This window comes from Lynx canadensis, chromosome D4, assembly GCF_007474595.2.
Source record: "Lynx canadensis isolate LIC74 chromosome D4, mLynCan4.pri.v2, whole genome shotgun sequence".
NCBI lineage: Eukaryota > Metazoa > Chordata > Mammalia > Carnivora > Felidae > Lynx > Lynx canadensis.
In genome coordinates, this window is record NC_044315.2 from 61,804,939 (window position 1) to 61,826,695 (window position 21,757).

Below are 21,757 nucleotides of genomic sequence, written 5' to 3' on the forward strand. Positions count from 1 at the left end.
GCACTATATACATAAAACATGGGGAGGTAGAAGTAAAAATGTAGTGCTTTTAGAATGGACTAATAGGCTATTATATGCACAAGATGTTTCATATAAACCTAAAGGTAACCACAAATCAAAAAACTGATAGTAGATATGCAAATTTTTTTTTAAAAAAAGGAATCCAAGTATATCACTAAAGAAAGCCAGCAAACCATGAGGGAAGAAAGCAAGAGAAGAAAGGAATAGAAAAGAACTACGAAAACAACCATTAAAAAGTAACTAAATGGCAATAAGTACATACCTGTCAATGACTACTTTGAATATAAATGTACTAAGTCCTCCATTCAAGAGACATGGGGTGATGGAATTGATAAAAAAAAGAAAGACCCATCCATATGCTGCCTACGAGAGATGCAGACACATGCAGACTGGTACTCATGCAGCAGCCACTGTGCAGACAGGACTTCGCTCACTCCCACTCCTCATTCCTTTCTCCCGAAACCATGTTTGACAAACCCATTATGGCTGAGATTGAGAAATTCAATAAGTTGCAACTGAAGAAGACAGAAACGCAAAAGAAAAATCCAATGACTTCAAAAGAAACAACTGAACAGGAAAAGCAAGCAGGCAAATCATAATGAGGCAGGCACAGTCAATATGCACTGTACATTCCACAAGCATTGCCTTCTTATTTTACTTTTTTCAGCTGCTTAACTTTGTAAGATGCAAAGAGGTTGGATCAAGTTTAAATGACTGTGCTGCCCCTTTTTACATCAAAGAATCAAGAAATACTGACAACAAGGGCAGTGCCCACCTCTCCCTTCTGCTTGTCTGGCTGGCTGGGAAGGGAAAGAACTTGCATGCTGGTGAAGACAGAAGCTGGGTGGTACAAGAGTGAAATCTAGAGTAAAAACCAAGCTGGCCCAAGTTGTCCTACAAGCTGTAATTTGCAGTTTAATCACAGAACCATTTTTTTGTTCAAACAACTTTAATTATTGGAATATACAATTTTTTGAATGTGCAAATAAAAAGTTTTAAAACCTGAAAAAAAAAAAGACACATGCAGATTGAAAGTGAAGGGATGGAAAAAGCACTTATCATGCAAATGGAAGTGTATAGAAAGCCAATGTAGCAAACTTATATCAGGCAAAATAGACTAAAACAAAGACTATAACAAGAGACAAAGAAGAACACTACATAATCATAAAGGGAACAATCCAACAAGAAGATATAACAATTGTAAATATTTATGCACCCAACATAGTGACACCCAAATACATAAGGCATTTTTTAACAAATATGAAGAAAATAATTGATAGAAATACAATAATAGTAGAGAACTTAACACTCCCCTTTCATCAATGGATAGATCATTCAAACAGAAAATCAACAAGAAAAGAGTGGCTTTTAGTGACACATTGGACCAGATGAATCTAACAGATATATTGAGAACATTCCATCCTAAAACAGTGGAATACACATTGTTTTCAAGTGCACACGGAACGTTCTCTAGAATAGATCACATGTTAGTCCAAAAAACAAATCTCAACAAACTCAAAAAGATTGAAGTCATACCATGCATCTTTTCCAGTCACAATGCTATGAAACAAAAAATCAACCTCAAGAAAAAATCTGGAAAGAACACAAATACATGGAGGTTAAATAACATGCTACAAACAATGAATAGGTTAACCATGAAACTAAAGAGTAAATCAAAAACTACATGGAGACAAATGAAAATGAAAACTCAAAAGTCTAAAATCTTTGGGACGCAGCCAAAGCTGTTCCAGGAGGGAAGTTTATAGCAATACAAGCCTACCTCAAAAGCAAAAAAAATCTCAAAGAAACTTACACTTAAATAGCCCTAACCTTACACCTAAAGGAGCTACAAAAAGAATAATAAACAAAGCCCAAAAACAGAAGGAAGGAAATAATAAAGATTAGAGAAGAAATAAGTGAAATAGGAACTAAAAAACAGTAGAAGTCAATAAAACCAGGAGCTGGTTCTTTGAAAAAAAAAAATCAACAAAATTGGTAAGCTTTTAGCCAGACTCATTAAAAAAAAGCAAGAAAACACACGAAGAAAGAAAGAAAGAAAGAAAGAAAGAAAGAAAGAAAGAAAGAAAGAAGACTCAAACAAAATCTGAAATGAAAGAGGAGAAATAATAACTGACACCACAGAAATAAAAAGGACTTTAAGAGGATATTATGAAAAACTATATGCCAACAAACTGGATAACCTAGAAGAAATTGACAAATTCCTAGAAATATATAGCCTCCAAAACTGAATCAGGAAGAATAGAAAACTTGAACAAAGTTATTACCAGCAATGACATTAAATCAGTAATCAAAAAAGTCCCAAACAAATGTCCAGGATCAGGTGGTTTCACAGGTGAATTCTACCAAACATTTAAAGAAGAGTTAATACCTATTCTCATCAAACCAGTTCAAAAAAAAAGAACTATTCCAAATTCATTTTATGAGGCCAGCATTACCCTGATACCAAAACCAGATAAAGACACCACTGAAAAAGAACTACAGGCCAATATCTCTTATGGACATAGATGCACAAATTCTCAACAAAATATTAGCAAACTGAAACCAACAATACATAAAAAAAACATCATTCACCACAATCAAGTGGGATTTATTCCTGGATTGCAAGTGTGGTTCAATATTTGCAAATCAATCAATATGTTACTTCAAATCAGCAAGAAAAAAGAGAAGAGTGCCTGAGTGGCTCACTCGGTTAAGCATCTGACTTCAGCTCAGGTCATGATCTCGCAGTTCATGAGTTCAAGCCCCACATTGGCGCATCGGGCTCTGTGCTGACAGCTGGGAGTCTGGAGCCTACTTCAGATTCTGTGTGTGTGTGTGTGTGTGTGTGTGTGTGTGTGTGTGTGTGTGTGTCTCTGCCCCTCCCCTACTCACACTCTGTCTCTCTCAAAAATAAATAAACATTAAAAAAAAATGTTAAAGGATAAAAGCCATGCATTCATTTCAATAGATCCAGAAAAAGCATTTGACAAAGTACAACATCCATTCATGATAAAAATCCTCAACCAAGTAGGTTTTGAGGGAACATACCTCAACATAATAAAGGCCCTTTATGAAACACCCACAGCTAACATTATACTCAAAGGTGAAAAAATGAAAGCTTTTCCCTTAATATCAGGAACAAGACAAGGATGTCTTCTCTCGCCACTTTCATTCAACACAGTACTGGAAGTCCCTAGCCTCAGCAATTAGACAACAAGAAGAAATAAAAGTCATCCAAATTGGTAAGGAAGAAGTAAAACTTTCACTATTTGCTATGACATGATATTGTATATGGAAAACCATAATGGTTCCACCAAAAAACTACTACAACTGATACATGAATTCAGGAAAGTCGCAGGATACAAAATCAATATACAGAAATCTGTTGCATTTCTATACATTAATAACGAAGCAGTAGAAAGAGAAATAAGAAAACAATCCCATTTATAATTGCACCAAAAATAATAAAATACCTAGTAGTAAACAACCAAGGAGGTAAAAGATTGTATTCTGAAAACTATAAAACATTGATGAAATAAATTGAAGAAGACATAAACAAATGGAAAGAGATTCCATGCTCATAGTTTGGAAGAACAAATATTGTTAAAATGTCTATAGCACCCAAAGCAGTCTACACATTTAATGCAATCCCTATCAAAATACCAACAGCATTTGTCACAGAATTAGAACAAATAATCCTAAAATTTGTATGGAATCACTTCACATCCCGACTAGCCTGGATTTCAAGATATACTACAACTGTAGTAATCAAAACAGTATGGTACTAGCACAAAAATAGACACATAGGTCAATAGAATAGAGCCCAGAAATAAACCCATTATTATATGGTCAATTAATCTATTACAAAGGAGGTAAGAATATGCAATGGGAAAAAGACAATCTCTTCAACAAATGGTGCTGGGAAAACTGGACAGCAACATGCAAAAGAATGAAACTGGACCACTTTCTAACACCTTATACAAAAATAAATACAAAATGGATTATAAACCTGAATGTCAAATCTGAAGCCATAAAAATGACACAAGAGAGCACAGGCAATAACTTCCTCAACATTGGCCAAAGCAACTTTTTTCTAAATATGTCTTCTGAGGCAAGGAAAACAAAAGCAAAAATAAACTATTGGTACTAAATCAAAATAAAAAGCTTCAGGGCACCTGGGTGGCTCAGTCAATTAAGCATCTGACTTCAGCTCAGGTCATGATCTCACAGTCAATCCCACATTGGACTGTCTGCTCTCAGCACTGAGCCTGCTTCAGACCCTCTGTGCCCTCTCTCTCTCTCTCTGCCTTTCCCCTGCTTGTGTTCTCTCTCTGTCTCTCTCAAATAAACATTAAAAAAAAGAAGTTTCTGCATAGCAAAGGAAACAGTCAACAAAACTAAAAGACAATCTACTCGATGAGAGAAGATATTTTCAAATGATATATCTGATACTGATATATCTGATACTGATATATCTGATACTGGGTTAGTATCCAAAATATATAAAGAACTTATAGAACTCAACACTCCAAAATTAATAATCCAATTTAAAAATGAGCAGAAGACATTAATAGACATTTTTCCAAAGAAGACATCCAGATGGCCAATAGACACATGAAAACATGTTCATCATCATTTACCATCAGGGAAATGCAAATCAAAACTACAATGAGATATCACCTCACACCTGTCAGAATGGCTAATATCAACAACACAAGAAAAAACAAGAGTTGGCAAGGATGTGGAGAAAAAGAAACTCTCATGCACTGTTGGTGGGAATGCAAACTGGTACAGCCACTGTGGAAAACAGTATGGAGTCTCCTCAAAAAAAAAAAAATTAAAAATAGAATTAACATATGATCCAGTAATTCCACGGTTGTGTATTTACCCAAAGAATATGAAAACACTAATTTGAAAAGATATGTGCATCCCTTTGTTTATTGCAGCATTATTTACAATAACCAAAATATGGAAGCAGCCCAAGTGTCCATTGACTGATGAGTGGATAAAGAAGAGGTGATGTAGATATACAATGGAATATTACTCAGTCATAAAAAAAGAATGAAATTGGGACTCCTGGGTGGCTCAGTCAGTTGAGCATCCAACTCGACTTCTGCTCTGATCATGATCCCAAGGTCATGGGATCGAGGCCCACATCATGCTTCATTATGAGCACAGAGCCTGCTTAAGATTCTCTCTCTCTCTCCCCCTCTCCCCCCAACCTGCTTGCTCTCTCTCTCTCTAAAAATAATTTTTTTGTAAAAAAAGAATGAAATATTGCCAATTTCAGCAACATCAATGGATCTAGAGAATATAATGCTAAGTGAAATAAGTCAATCAGAGAAAGACAAACACCATATGATTTTGCTCATATGTGGAATTTAAGAAACAAAACAAATGAGCAAAGAAAAAAAGATAAGCAAACAAACAAACACAAAAAACCACTCCTAAATATAGAGAAAAACTGTGGTTGCCAAGGGAGAGGTAGGTAGGGGGATGGCTGAAATAGGTGATGGGGATTAAGCGTACACTTATCATCATGAGCACTGAATAATGTATAGAATTGTTGCATTGTACACCTGAAACTAATATAACACTGTATGTTAATTATACTGGAATTTTAAATTAATGAATTAAGAAAAATAAATTATTTTTCTCACGCTTCCCGAGTTCAAGCCCCGCACTGGGCTTTGTGCTGACAGCTCAGAGCCTGGAGCCTGTTTCAGATTCTGCGTCTCCTTCTCTCCCTCTGTCCCTCCCCTGCTTGCACTCTGTCTCTCTCTCTCAAAAATAAATGAACATTAAAAGAAAAAAATGATTTTAACCAGCATGTTATACTTCCTTCCCCACCCTTAATCCTACCTATTCATTTTTCCCCTTTGGGCATGACTGAGTTGGTTTGCCCAAATCACACCATGAAAAAAAAATTAAACAGCTCTAATTCTAAATACAAGCATGAAGAAACCATGTCTTCTTTGACTTTGTGTCTGCAAAGTCTGACCATTGTCTTGTACAATATTCAGTAGGTGTCTGATAAGTTGAAATCTGCTGGATAGAAATAATGCATATTGCAGTAATATGGCAACTTTCTGACAAGAAACATACTTGATTATGTCTGGGTACACAAAGCCCGTACTTTAGAAACTGAGGCTTAAAGAACTATAACAGATAAAGGTCAGACTTTTCTACAACGGATACATTAGCTCTGACATAAACAAGCAGCCATTGAGTAGTAGTAGTAGTAGTAGAAGGAGGCGGACGAGGAGGAGGATGAAGAGGTCGAGGAGAAGGAGAAGGAGAAGAAGAGAAGGAGGAAGAGGAGGAAGAGGTGGAGGAGAAGGAGAAGGAGAACAGGACAAACAATAAAGCCAAGCCTGGTTAATTACTAAGAAAAAATGACTTCATTGAAAGCTATTTTGTAATTCATAGAATCAACACAAAGACTGAAGAACTAGGCTTAAAATATCAGAAGAAACCAGGAAAATATAGGTAACCAGAACCACTGCTAAAGCCACATGCCAGGAATAGCCTGGTTAGGTGCTAAGCCATCACCACTGAACGTTGGATGGCACAGCTGGACTGCCACCACCTGAAGCTTAGGGAACTCTGCTAAAACTGCAGACACAACCACCAGTGGATGCTGGATGCCACAGGCACTACCCACCACCACAAGAAATTCTAAACTGACCCTGCTTCTTTAGGTAACTCATCACAGATTCCAATTCTTGGGCAGACTCTATTATAGCTGAAGTTAGGCAGCCTAAACTCAAGCTGTAAGGGAGGAAAAATAACTGGCTTTTTGGCCTCGACCATGGAGTGGACTCTGCTTCTCCCCAAGTCTTGAATAAGATTCCACAAACACAGGAAGTGAATTTGAGTGTGGGTGACCACAATAAAAAAAGATATGTATTTACTACAAAATTACAGTCTGAGAAAGGGATCTAGAACTAGATTAGGATGAAGGGAGTCTCCAAAATCTAGTAAGGGGACATACAAAAGACCAAAAATCTAGTAAGGGGAAACCACACCTCCAAGTGAACTCTGTTTCTCAAATGGAATGCACTCCCGGAAAAGGGAGCATGAGCTGTATCAGCACTGAAGAGGGACATTACCACAAGGGTCCCATGAAGGGAGGCACACTTCCTACATCATAGGTCAGCAGTTATGGTTTCACTCCCTTTGAAGTCCCTGAAGTTATGACATGCCTGTGGCCATAATTTCCTACCACCCCTGTTCAGACATTTGCTGATTATTTCCTCCTGGGTTACAGTGATGCTTCTGAGCCCTTCATAATGTGATGGTTACATTTACTGAGTGTTCTAGAGCTATGCTAAGGGCACATGTACTAAGTCATTTTATTTTCACAATAATCCTATGAAGTAGGTACTGTGATTACTCTCAGCATATGGATGAAGAAAGTGAGGCAGAGAGGTTACTTAATTTACCCAAGGACACATCACAGGAAAGCCAGCAGTACCAAGGCTGGAACCAGGCAGTCTGGCTACAGAACCAGTCCTCTTCGCCACCTCCATTTTGTGAGAATTTCCAGCAAGCCCCACTGGACTGCTGCTGTATACCATATATTTCCTTTATAATATCAACCGCTACAGAAAATTAGCATTTTACACACCCAGCATAATACCAACACTTCTACTTGCACAACTTTATCAGCCCCTATGCATCAAATACATTTACCAGAATAATAACATTAGAAAAGTCACAGAAGAAAGAACAATCAAACTGTGGTGAATCCCACTCACCAACTCTACCTACGAGCCTTTGATGGATCTCAATTTGTTGCACTCCATGCAAGTTAAAAGAACTGTGTTACCACAGTGTTCAGTGCTGCAATAAATGTATGTATATACTTCTTTGTTTCCATTGCACTCTGTTGCATGGGTGTCCCTGCCCTGAACCTATTCATTTCAGGGCCAGGAAAGCTCAGACTCATCCCCCTGCCATATGCCCACAATTTCCAGGCAAACTTCAGCTTCTGATTCTTTGCTACCTTCTTTCGGAAAGTGTCCATCCTCAGTTTAAAAAAAATAAAAATATTCCATCCATGTACCCTCTCCATTAAGATTATATATATCAGGCAGGGATCAATCAGGAAAACAGAACCATTCTAAGTATTGAAGGAGAGGGAATTCAATGTAGAGAAGGAACAGAAGAGCCCAGTTAAACAGAGGACGGTGAAGCAACTTAAGAGCTTAGCAACAAGAAGCCACTACCACTTCTGTGGCTGGAGGGACAAAAGAAGGAGGTAGTGATATGGGCTTCCAGAGTTTAGGATTACTGGGGAAAGCAGGGACCATGGCAGGTATGTCTGATAAGAACTGGAGTCACAGAGAAGATGCAGCGACTGCTTAAGATGCTGCCCATGGCAGAGAAGAGGAGAAACACCCTAGGCTCTCCTCTTACCTGCTCTTCTGTTTCCTATCAGTCCCTCCCAACCCAGCTGACAGGGGAGCCTGAGAAAAGATCCTGCCAGGTCAGCCCCATTATGACACCGAGTAAATCAGGGAATGCCAAGGAATGGACCTAAGAACAAACAGATCATGGACAGTTCATGCTTCAATATTTAAATTACATTTGTTGGAGTATTACTTAATTTCTAAAACTAAGTGAATTTATATGTATTATTGAATACATATGTATTTTAATATTAAAATATTTCTGAGATAACCATCACTATTTCAAATCAGCACTGTTTGGGGCAGCCCTAAATAAAGTATGCCTATATATTATTTGTGATTTATTATGTGGTGGTAATATATTTATGATTAAGCTGGTTGTTTAATGAACTATATATAATCCATTTAGTAATATATAATCAGTTCTCATTAATATATTTGCTGTCCTTTTTTCCATTTTGCTATTTATTTTTTCCAATACTTTAGCATGAAAACTTTATTTTTTATATTAAATATAATTTATTTCCATACAACACCCAGTGCTCATCCCAACAGGTGCCCTCCTCAATGCCCATCACCCAATTTCCCCTCTCCCCACCCCACATCAATCCTGTTTGTTCTCAGTATTTAACAGTTTCTTAGGGTTTGCCTCCCTCCCTCTAACATTTTTCCCCCCTTCCCCTCCCCCATGGTCATCTGTTAAGTTTCTCAGGATCCACAGATGAGTGAAAACATATGGTATCTGTCTTTCTCTGCTTGACTTATTTCACTTAGCATAATACCCTCCAATTCCATCCACATTGCTGCAGATGGCCAGATTTCATTTTTTCATTGCCAAGTAGTATTCCATTGTATATATAAACCAAATCTTCTTTATCCATTTGTCAGTTGATGGACATTTAGGCTCTTTCCATAATTTGGCTATTGTTGAAAGTGCTGCTATAAACATTGGGGTACAAGTGCCCTTATGCATCTACACTCCTGTATCCCTTGGGTAAATTCCTAGCAGTGCTTTTGCTGGGTCATAAGGTAGTTTTATTTTTAATTTTTTGAGGAACCTCCACACTGTTTTCCAGAGCAGCTGCACCAGTTTGCATTCCCACCAGCAGTGCAAGAGGGTTCCTGTTTCTCCACATCCTCTCCAGCATCTATAGTCTCCTGATTTGTTCATCTTAGCCACTCTCACTGGCATGAGGTGATATTTCAGTGTGGTTTTGATTTGCATTTTCCTGATGAGGAGTGATGTTGAGCATCTTTTCATGTGTCTATTGGCAATCTAGATGTCTTCTTTAGAAAAATATCTATTCATGTCTTCTGCCCATTTCTTCACTGGATTATTTGGTTTTTTTTTGGTGTGGAGTTTGGCGGGTTCTTTATAGATTTTAGATATTAGCCCTTTATCCGATATGTCACTTGCAAATATCTTTTCCCATTCCGTCGGTTGCCTTTTAGTTTTGTTGCTTGTTTCCTTTGCAGTGCAGAAGCTTTTTATCTTGATGAGATCCCAATAGTTCATTTTTGCTTTTAATTCCCTTGTCTTTGGAGATGTGTCAAGAAAGAAATTGCTGTGGCTGAGGTCAAAGAGGTTGTTGCCTGCTTTCTCCTCTAGGGTTTTAATGGTTTCCTGTCTCACATTCAGGTCCTTCATCCATTTTGAGTTTATTTTTGTGAATGGTGTAATAAGGTGGTCTAGTTTCATTCTTCTGCATGGTGCTGTCCAGTTCTCCCAGCACCATTTGCTAAAGAGACTTTTTTCCATTGGATACTCTTCCCTGCTTTGCCAAAGATTAGTTGGCCATACATTTGTGTGTCCAATTCTGGGTTCTCTATTCTATTCCATTGGTCTATGTGTCTGTTTTTGTGCCAAAATCATACTGCCTTGACGATTACAGTTTTGAAGTAGAGGCTAAAGTCTGGGATTGTGATGCCTCCCACTGTGGTTTCCTTCTTCAATATTACTTTGGCTATTCGGGGTCTTTTGTGGTTCCATACAAATTTTAGGATTGCTCGTTGAGAAGAATGCTGGCGCAATTTTGATTAGGATTGCATTGAATATGTAGATTGCTTTGAGTAGTATTAACATTTTAACAGTATTAATTCTTCCAATCCAAGAGCACGGAATGTTTTTCCATTTCTTTGTATCTTCTTCAATTTTCTTCATAAGCTTTCTATAGTTTTCAGCATACAGATCTTTTACATCTTTGGTTAGGTTTATTCCTAGGTATTTTATGATTCTTGGTGCAATTGTGAATGGGATCAGTTTCTTTATTTCTCTTTCTGTTGCTTCATTATTGGTGTATAAAAATGCAACCTATTTCTGTACATTAATTTTTACCCTGCGACTTTGCTGAATTCATGTATCAGTTCCAGCAGACTTTTGGTAGAGTCTGTCGGGTTTTCCATGATAGAGTATCATGTCGTCTGCAAACTGTGAAAGTTTGACTTCATCTTTGCCAATTTTGATGCCTTTGAAGCATAGAAAAAAGTTAAGGGGACTCTACAGTGAACATCCATACACATACCAACTGGATGTTACAATTAACACTTTGCCATGTTTGCTTTATCACATATCTACCTATCTCTGCATCCTTCTACCCATACATTAATCTATCTTTTTGTTTTAAAGTTTTTATTTTAATTTCAGTTAGTTAACATACTGTGTAATACTACTTTCAAATGTACAATACAGTGATTCAACACTTTCATACATCACCCGGTGCTCATTACAACAACTGCACTCCTTAATCCCTATCTCCTAGTTCACCCATCCCCCACCCACCTCCCCTCTGGTAACCATCAGTTTGCTCTCTATAGTTAAGAGTCTGTTGCTTGCTTTGCCTCTCTCTGTCTTTTTCCCCCCTCTGTTCATTTTTTTTGTTTCTTAAATTCCATATATGAATAGAATTATATGCCATTTGTCTTTCTCTGAATGACTTATTTAACTCCGCATTACACTCTCTAGCTCTATCCACGTTGTTGCAAATGACAAGTTTACATTACTTTTTATGGCTGAATTATATTCCATTATACACACACACACACACATACATACATGCATGCATACATATCACTTTTTCTTCATCCATTCATTAATTGATGGACACTTGGGATGCTTCCATAATTTGGCTATTGTAAATAATGCTGCTATAAACATAGAAGTGCATGTATCTCTTTGAATTAGTGTTTTTGTATTCTTTGGATAAATACCTAGTAGTGCAATTGCTGGATCATAGGGTAGTTCTATTTTTAGCTTTCTGAGGAAGCTCTGTACTGTTTCTCACAGTGGCTGCACCAGTTTGCATTCCCATCAACAGTGCACGAGGGTTCCTTTTTCTCCAAATCTTCACCAACACCTGTGGCTTCTTGTATTTTTATTTTACCCATTCTGACAGGTTGAGGTGATATTTCATTGTAGTTTTGATTTGCATTTCCCTGATGGTAAAGGATGATGAACATCTTTTCATATGTCTGTTAGCCATCTGGATGTCTTCTTTGGAGAAATGTCTGTGCACATCTTCTACCCATTTTTTTAAATTGGATTATTTGTTTTTTGGTATTGAGTAGTATAAGTTCTTTATATTTTTCAGATACTAACTCTTTACTGGATATATCATATGCAAATATCTTCCCCCATTCCTTTTGGTTCTTGATTGCTTCCTTCACTGTGCAGAAAGTTTTTGTTTTGATGTAGTTTCAAAGTTTATTTTTGCTTTTGTTCCCCTTGCCTCAGGAGACATATCTAGAAAAAAGCTGCTATGGCCAATGTCAAAGAAGTTACTGCCTGTGTTCTTCTCTGGGATTTTTATGGTTTCAGGTCTCACATTTATGTCTTTAATCCATCTTGAGTTTATTTTTGTGAATGGTGTAAGAAAGTGGTCCAGGTTCATTCTTCTGCATGTTGCTGTCCAGTTCTCCCAGCACCATTTGCTAAAGAGACTCTCTTTTTTCCACTGGATACACTTTCCTGCTTTGTCAGATTAGCTGGCCATACATTTATGGGTCCAATTCTGGGATCTCTATTCTATTCAATTGGTCTATGTGTCTGTTTTTGTGCCAATACCATACCATCTTGATGATTACAACTTTGTAGTACAGGGTAATGTCCAGGATTGTGATGCCTCTTGCTTTGGTTTTCTTCTTCAAGATTGATTTGGCTATTTAAGGTCTCTCATGGTTCCAAATTTTAGAGTTGTTTGCTCTAGGGCTGTGAAAAATACTGTTGGTATTTCTATAGGAATTGCATAAAATGTACAGATTGCTTTGGGTAGCATAGACATTTTAAGAATGTTCTTCCTATCCATGATCATAGAATGTCTTTCCATTTCTTTGTGTCAACTTCAATTTCTTTCATCAGTGTTTTTAAGTTTTCAGAATACAGGTCTTTCACCTCTTTGGTTAGATTTATTCCCTATTATTTTTGGTGCAATTAAAAATGGCATTGTTTTCTTAACTTTTCATTTTACTGCTTCATTATTAGTGTATAGAAATGCAACAGATGGGGTGCCTGGTTGGCTCAGTCAGTTAAGCATCAGACTTTGGCTCAGGTCATGATCCACCATTGTGGATTCAAGCCCCGCATCAAGCTCTGTGCTGACAGCTCCTACCCTGGAACCTGCTTCAGATTCTGGGTCTCCCTCTCGCTCTGCTCCTCCCCTATTCGCTATCTCTCTCTCAAAAATAAACAAACAAAAAAAAGAAATGCAACAGATTTCTGTACATTGATTTTGTATCCTGCAACTTTACTGAATTCATTTATGAGTTCTAGTAGTTTTTTGGTAGCACCTTTAGGGTTTCTATATGCAGTATAATGCCATCTGCAAATAGTCAAAGTTTTATTCTTCCTTACCAATTTGGTATTTCTTTTATTTCTTCTAGTGGTTTCATTGCTGTGGCTAGGGACTTCCAGTACTATGTTGAATAAAAGTGGTGAGAGTGGATATCCTGGTCTTATTCCTGATCTTAAGGGGAAAACCTCTCCGTTTTTCCCCATTAAGGATTATGTTAGCTGTGGGTTTTTCACAAATGGCCTTTATTATGTTGAAGTATACCTCAAAACCTACTTTGTTGAGGGTTTTTATCATGAATGCATGTTGTACTTTGTCAAATGGTTTTTGAACCTGCGTCTATTGAAATAACCATATGGTTTTTATCCTTTCTTTCATTGATGTGATGTATCATGTTGATTGATCTGCAAATATTGAACCACCCTTTCAACCCAGGAATAAATCCCACTTGATTGTGGTGAATGATTTTTTTATGTATTGTTGGATTCAATTTGCTATTTTGTTGAGAATTTGTGCATCAATGTTCATCAGAAATACTGGCCTGTAGTTCTCTTTTTTAGTTGTGTCTTTATCTGTTTTTGGTATCAGGGTAATGCTGGCTTCATAAAGTTAATTTGGAAGCTTTCCTTCCTTTTCTATTTTTTGGAATAGTTTGAGAAGAATAAGTATTAACTCTTCTTTAAATATCTGATAGAATTCACTCTGAAGCCATTTGATCCTGGACTTTTCTGTTTCTTGGGAGTTTTTGTTTTTGGTTTTTTGGTTTTTTTACTGATTCAATTTCTTTGCTGGTTATCAATCTGTTCAAATTTTCTATTCTTCCAGTTTCAGTTTTGGTTATTTATGTGTTTCTAGGAATTTATCCATTTCTTCTAGGTTGTCCAATTTGTCAGCATATCATTTTTCATGCTATTCTCTTACAATTGTTTGTATTTCTGTGGTGTTGTTTGTATTTCTCCTCTCTCATTTTGTGATTTTTTAATATTTAGGTCCCTTCACTTTTCTTTTTGATAAGTCTGGCTAGAGGTGTATCAACTTTATTTTTTTTTCAAAGAACAAGATCCTGGTTTCATTCATCTGTTCTATTGGGTTTTGTTTGGTTTGATTTAGTTTGGTTTTTTAGTTTCTATATCAATTTATTTCTGTTCCAATATTTATTATTTCCTTCCTTCTGCTAGCTTTAGGTTTTGTTTGTTGTTCTTTTTCTAGCTCCTTTAGTTGTCAGGTTAGGTTGTTTATTTGGTATTTTTCTTGCTTCTTGAGGTAGAACCATATTGCTATACACTTTCCTCTTAGAACTGCTTTTGCTGCATACCAAAGGTTTTGGACCACTGTGTTTTAATTTTCAGTTGTTTCCATGCATTTTTTTGTTTCTTCTTTTATTTAATAGCTGACCCATTCATTGTTTAGTAGCATGTTATTCAACTCCATGTATTTGTGTTCTTTCTAGATTTTTTTATCGTGGTTGACTTCAGTTTCATATCATTGTGTTCAGAAAAGGTGCATGGTATGACTTCAATCTTCTTGAATTTATTGGGCTATTATGTGATGTATTCTGAAAAATGTTCCACATGCACTTAAAAAGAATGTGTGTTCTGCTATTTTAGGATGGAATGTTCTGAATATATCTGTTAAATCCATCTCGTCCAATGTGTCATTCAGATCATTGTTTCCTTATTGATTTTCTGTTTAAATGATCTGTCCATTGATCTAAGTGGGATATTAAAGTCCCCTACTATTATTGCATTATCATCAATTAGTTCCTTTATGTTTGTTATTAACTGCTTTATGTATGTGGGTGCTTCTATGTTTGGTGCATACATATTTACAATTGTTGTATCTTTTTGTTGGATTGTCCTCTTTATTATGATATAGGGTCCCTTTTTTTGTCTCTTATTATAATCTTTGTTTTAAAGTCTACTTTGTTCAATGTAAGTATTGCTATGTATTGCTACTCCAGCTTTCTTTCGATATCCATTTACATGATAGATATTTCTCCATCCCCTCACTTTCAATCTGTAAATGTCTTTAGGTCTAAAATGAGTCTCTTATAGATGGCATATAGTTGGGTCGGTTTTTTTTTAATCCATTCTGTCATCCTATGTCTTTTAATTGAAGCATTTAGTCCATTTACATTCAAAATAATGATTGGTAGATATGTATCCATTGTCATTTTATTATTTGTTTTGTGGATGTTTCTGAAGTTTTTCTCTGATCCCTTCCTTTCTTTCTCTCTTTTGTGGCCTGCTAATTTTCTTTAGTGATATATTTCAATTTCTTTCTCTTTATTCTCTGCATATTTATTAGTGGATTTTGATATATTGTTACCATTAGGGTTGTATATAAGCTCTTCTACATATAGTAGTCTACATTAAGTGGATGGTCATTTAAAGTTGAACCCATTCTTTACTCCTGTCCTCCCCACATTTAGGTATATGTGTTACATTTTACACCCTTTATTTTGTGAGATCCTTGACCGGATTTTTTTAACAGAATATTAATTTTTACTGCTTTTGTGTTTCCCAACTTCATACTGTCGTTTTTGGTCTTTCCTTTCCATTCAGAATCCCCTTTAATATTTCTTGCAGGGTTGGTTTGTCGTCATGAATTCCTGTAGTTTTTGTTTTTCTGGGAAACTCTTTATTTCTCCTTACATTAGATAGAGTATTTTTGACTTCAGATTTTTCCCATTCAGCCCTTTGAATATATCATGCCACTCCCTTCTAGCTTAGAAAGTTTCTGCTGAAAAATCACCTGCTAGTCTTACACATTTTCCCTTGTAAGCTACTGTCTTCTTTTGTCTTGCTGCTTTAAAATTTTTTTATTACTATAATTTGCCAATTCAACTATAATATGTGGATCTGCTTTTGTTGATTCTGATGGGAGTTCTTTGTGCCTCCTAGATCTGGATATCTGTTTCCTTCCCCAGATTAGGAAAGTTTTCAGCTATTATTTCTTCAAATAAATTTTCTCTCTCTTCTTCTTCTGGACTCCTATAATACAAATGTTTCTACATTTGATGGAGTCAGAGTTCCCTAAGTCTATTCTTGTTTTGTACAATTCTTTTTTCTCTTTTGTTCAGCTTGATTATTTTTCATTATTCTGTCTTCTAATTCACTAATTTGTTCCTCTGCTTCTTCCATCTGCTGTTCATTCCATCAAGCATATTTCTCATTTTGTTTATTATACCATTTATCTCTGTCATATTATTCCTTACCTCCAGGCTTTAAGCCCCACTGGTTGCCAGAAGTCACAAAATTCAGCCCCTATCACCTTCCAAGAAATTGATATGGGGATTCATTTTCTCCATGTGCTCACCTATATGTTAGTCTGTCTCTCACCCTTCTCCATGACCACAGCTCTCTCCCCACCACAGCAGCCATAATCTGTTTCTCTCCCAAACTACATCTCTGTACTTCCTACTTTCTTTGATGTAGCCTCTTCCCTGCCTTCAGTTTCAAGTCTCCAGTCTGGAAGACTCCAGTCTGCCAGTCTCCAAGTCAATTTCTGGGGTTTTTAGGATGGTTTGATAGTTATCTAGTTGTATTCATGGGACAAGGCAAGACTAGGGTCCTCCTACTCTGCCACCATCTTCTTTGTTTTTAAGTAGACTCCACACCAAGTGTGGAGCCCAATGAGGGGCTTGAATCCACAACCCTGAGATCAAGACCTGAGCTGAGATCAAGAGTTGGATGCTTAACTGACTGAGCCACCCAGGCAGTCCCTCTGCTGCCATCTTCTTAACTCCCCCTTCTATCTTATTTTTTTAGTGCATTTCAAAGTAACTTGCAATATCAGGACACTTTCCCCCAAAACACTTTGGTATGTACATCATTAACTAGAGCTTAATATCTGTGTACAGTTATTTTCAAGATAAAAATTATGTACAGTGAAATGCAAAAATATTAACTGTGATAGTTGATGAATCTGTCAAATGCATACCTGTGAAGTCCAACCCCATCAATTTAAGAATATTAGTGTTAATCCAAGGAGTTCACTTTTGTTCTTTCCCTCTCAATCCTAGCACACACTCCTCTAGAGGCAACCAGTGTTCAGATTTTTTTTTAGCATAATTTAGTTTTGCTTGTTCTGGAATTTTATTTAAATGGAATTACGAAATATTTGCTCTTTCGTATACTTCTTTCACTTAGTACAGCTTTATATCGGTGTTTTGGGGTTTTAGATTTTTTTCATGTTGTTGTGTACATGAGTAGTTTCTCATTTTTATTGCCCAGTAGTAGTAGTTTGTTTGTTTGTTTTCAATATACCATAGTATCTTTATACTTTGTCTTATGGATGGGCTCCTAGGTTGTTTCCAAGTTTTTTAATGCTGTACATTATTCTTGTATAAGTGTTTTTATGGAGATATTTTTCATTTTTCTTGGGTAAATACCTAAAAGTAGAATTTCTGGTTCATAAAAAAGTCATATGCTTAGACCACTCAAGAAACTTACAGACGATTTTCCAAGGTGATGAAACCCATTTTACACAGCCATCTACCAACAATAAATGGGTGTTCTGGTTGCTCCACATCCTCTCCAACATTTGGTGATAGCAGACTTTTAAAAATTATCCATTCTAGTGGGTATCAAATGTTAGCTCATTGTGGTTTTAAGTTGCATTTCCCTGATGACTAATGATGTTGAGCACATTTTCATGTGTTTTTATTAATCATTGGCCATTTGTACATTTTTCTTTTGAAGTATCTGTGAAAATATTTTGCTCATTTTTATTAGGGTGCTTTTATTTTTATTATTATTATTATGTCTTTTATAAGATCCAAGTTAAATAAACTCTTTTAAGCCCATAAAGCAAGATACATGAACTATGCTGCCCCAACACATTTTTGGTCATCATATTAGTACCTAGATTAATAAAAACTTTAATTTCTCTTAAAAAAAACTAAAACCTTATTTTTTACCAAATTCTTTCTAAAAAAAAAGCATATTAAAACCTCCTCCTCTTCCTCATATTCAACCTGTATATACAGGGATATACACAGTGGGTATATACAAGTGTTGTATTCCATGGTATAGCTACATGTTTCTGTAAAACAATATATACCCCTCCCTCTCTATTCTACATCAGTGCTTATAATCTTTTTTTCTAGATTCTCTGGACTTCAGAGTTCAAACCCCAGATCTATGCATAGTTTTCTAGACACATTTCTTATCTCCTGTTTTCTAGAGAACAAATCTTGACCAAACTTAGATGTGAATCAGCCCTTCCAGACTACTCTTCTAGTTATTCTTAAATAATCTTACTTTTCTACCTTATTTCCTAGTGATATTGCTCACTTTGAACTCAGTTCACACTCAAGAAAAAGTGTTATCAATGTATGTCATCTAGTATCTTAAAGATATTAATAAAAAATATTAGCAAAATGAATGGAACAGATTATACAGAGAAAGAGATGAGCTAGAATAAACAATCGTAAAATTTGTATGGAACCACAAAAGACTCCAAATAACCAAAGTAATGTTGAAAAAGAAAAACAAGGCAGGAGGCATCACAATCCTGGACATTAGCCTGTACTACAAAGTTGTAATCATCAAGATGGTATGGTATTGGCATAAAAACAGACACATAGACCAATTGAATAGAATAGAGAACCCAGAATTGTACCCACAAATGTATGGCCAACTAACCTGACAAAGCAGGAAAGTGTATCCAGTGAAAAAAAGAGAGTCTCTTTAGCAAATGGTGCTGGGAGAACTGGACAGCAACATGCAGAAGAATGAACCTGGACCACTTTCTTACACCATTCACAAAAATAAACTCAAAATGGATTAAAGACCTAAATGTGAGGCAGGAAACCATCAAAACCCTAGAGGAGAAAACAGGCAACAACCTCTTTGATCTCAGCTGCAACAATTTCTTACTAGACCCACGTCCAAAGGAAAGGGGAATAAAAGGAAACATGAACTATTGGAACTTCATCAAGATAAAAATCTTCTGCACAGCAAAGAAAACAATCAACAAAACTAAAAGCCAACTGATGGAATGGGAGAAGATATTTGTAAATGACATACCAGATAAAGGGTTAGTATCCAAAATCTATAAAGAATGTACCAAACTCAACCGAAAAAATACCAGTGAAAAAAATGGGCAGAAGACATGAATAGACACTTTTCCAAAGAAGACATCCAGATTGCCAATAGACACATGAAAATATGCTCAACATCACTCATCATCAGGGAAATACAAATCAAAACTACATTGAGATATCACCTCACACCAGTCAGAGTGGTTAAAATTAACAACTCAGGAAACAACAGATGTGGGCAAGGATGTGGAGAAATGGGAACCCTCTTGCACTATTGGTGGGAATGCAAACTGGTACAGCCACTCTGGAAAACGGTATGGAGGTTCATCAAAAAATTAGAAATAGAAATACCCTATGACACAGCAATTGCACTACTAGGAATTTATCCAAAGGACACAGGAGTGCTGATTCATAGGGACACATGCACCCTAATGTTTAGAGCAGCACTATCAACAACAGCCAAATTATGGAAAGAGCTCAAATGTCCACCAACTGATGAATGGATAAAGAATATGTGGTTTATATATTCAATAGAATACTACCTGGCAATGAGAAAGAATGAAATATTGCCATTTTGCAACAACATGGATGGAACTGGAGGGTATTATGCTAAGTGAAAAAAGTCAGTCAGAGAAAGACAGATATCATATGTTTTCTCTCATATGTGGAATTTGAGAAATTTAACAGAAGACCATGGGGGAAGGAAGGGGGAAGAAACTAGTTTCAAACAGAGAGGGAGGCAAACCATAAGAGACTCTTAAATACAGAGAACAAACTAAGGGTTGATGGGGGCCTGGGGGGTGGGGGGGAGAAATGGGTGATGGACTCTGGGGAGGGCACTTGTTGGGATGAGCACTGGGTATTGTATGTAAGCGATGAATCATGGGAATCTACTTCTGAAACCAAGCGCACACTGTATGTTAGCTAACTTTACAATAAATTATATATATATATATATATATGTAATTTATATATGTATATATATATATATATTATATTTAGAAAAAGAAAAAAAGAGAGATGAGAAAAGTGGAATGGTTGGAACTCTTTAGGTTGCAGGGTAACAGAAACCCAGCTTGAATTAGATTAGGTAAAAGAGGAAATGTATTGGTTTGGGTGCTACAAGAAGGGAAGGACTACAGGTAGACCTCAAGGACAGAGACTTGAATATCAGCAACTTTGGAACCAGAAAACCGAGTCCCACCTGGATTTCTGTCTCTTCATTATTTTTTCTCTACAAATTTATTGTATTCTTTTAAACCAGCTGCAATCATGTGATAAGGAAATTGGCTGCAAACACTCTTCATCTCAGCTTCATCACCAGAGAAGAACAGACCATTCTTTCCCTAGTCCCTAGTCAAAAACTCCAAATGACAAGTTCTGACCACCTCTTAGCCATCAACTGTGACCAGGTTCAAAGTCTCTCAAAAGGAACATGGCAGCTCATATCCAAATCAATTGCCTAAAGGGCCAGAAGGAATATTTGCCCAAAGGGGTAAATGATGTTCCCAGAAGAAGAGTTAAAACTATGGGCAAATAAAATAACAGAGATTTACTACAAATACTACAACAGAGACCCAAAATGACTTATTCAATGAAGAAAGTGCAAGATGATGAAAGGAAGAGAAAATTTAAGGGAAACAATGTGGGATGATGAGAGCAAAAGTCTATTTGTGTGGAGACAGATTTCTTTCCACTGCCTTTTTTCAGATACGCTCTTTTTTTTTTTCACATATGATCTTTTAGATAGACATGCAATCCTAGTCCTAAAATGTCTGAGCTTCTCACTTTCCATATCCAACAAAAAATTCTGATATAATAAGACCAAATCTTATCCCCCTTAATCCAACTATCCTCAGTCTATTTGTGTGCTATTCCTTCCCAACTAATATGTCAAAATACCACACAAGATTTTGCCCTGTCCAATAAGCTCAACCTCCCACTTTTTGACAAATTATAAGTAAGCAAAAAGATGGAAATTAGTCCCAAATTTAAGACTCACTATTTGCTTAAAACAAAAATAATTCCCTTTAAGGCATGTTGCATTCATTCTTTAATGATACAATTGTAACATAATTATAAACATTATAACAGTATAACCATTATAACATCATAAATAATTTGGAGGGAAAATTCAGGAATAGTTGAATCAAACAGGAATTAGGTTGCATTTAGGCTAAAGCTTAGTAATTTATCCCAGTCTACATGGGTAGGCTAAACATCCAAAATAATTTTTTTCATTTTTATTTTATTTTATTAATATTTATCCAAAAAACTGTATTCATGTACTAAATCCAAAAATGACTTCATTTTAACATTATTCCTCCTGTATTGTACTTCCTCAGTAAATGCTTGTTAAATAAGTAATACAGGATCCATGGAAGCAGAGAGATAAAGAAACTTAACTTTGCCTTTAGGGAGAGGTCAAGAAAATCTTCATGAGTTCACTAAGGGGACGAGGCAGGTAACGAAAGAACATGTACAAAAAGAGA

General features: G+C 36.3%; 1 protein-coding gene across 1 annotated transcript; it reads left to right on the forward strand.

The window, feature by feature from the left end:
* Positions 1-485: 485 nt before the first annotated feature.
* Positions 486-771, forward strand: LOC115499850 (thymosin beta-4, Y-chromosomal-like). Its single transcript, XM_032595620.1, has one exon. The coding sequence runs from the start codon at positions 486-488 to the stop codon at positions 618-620; it is 135 nt and encodes a 44-aa protein (XP_032451511.1). The 3' UTR covers positions 621-771.
* The last annotated feature ends 20,986 nt before the right edge of the window (positions 772-21,757 follow it).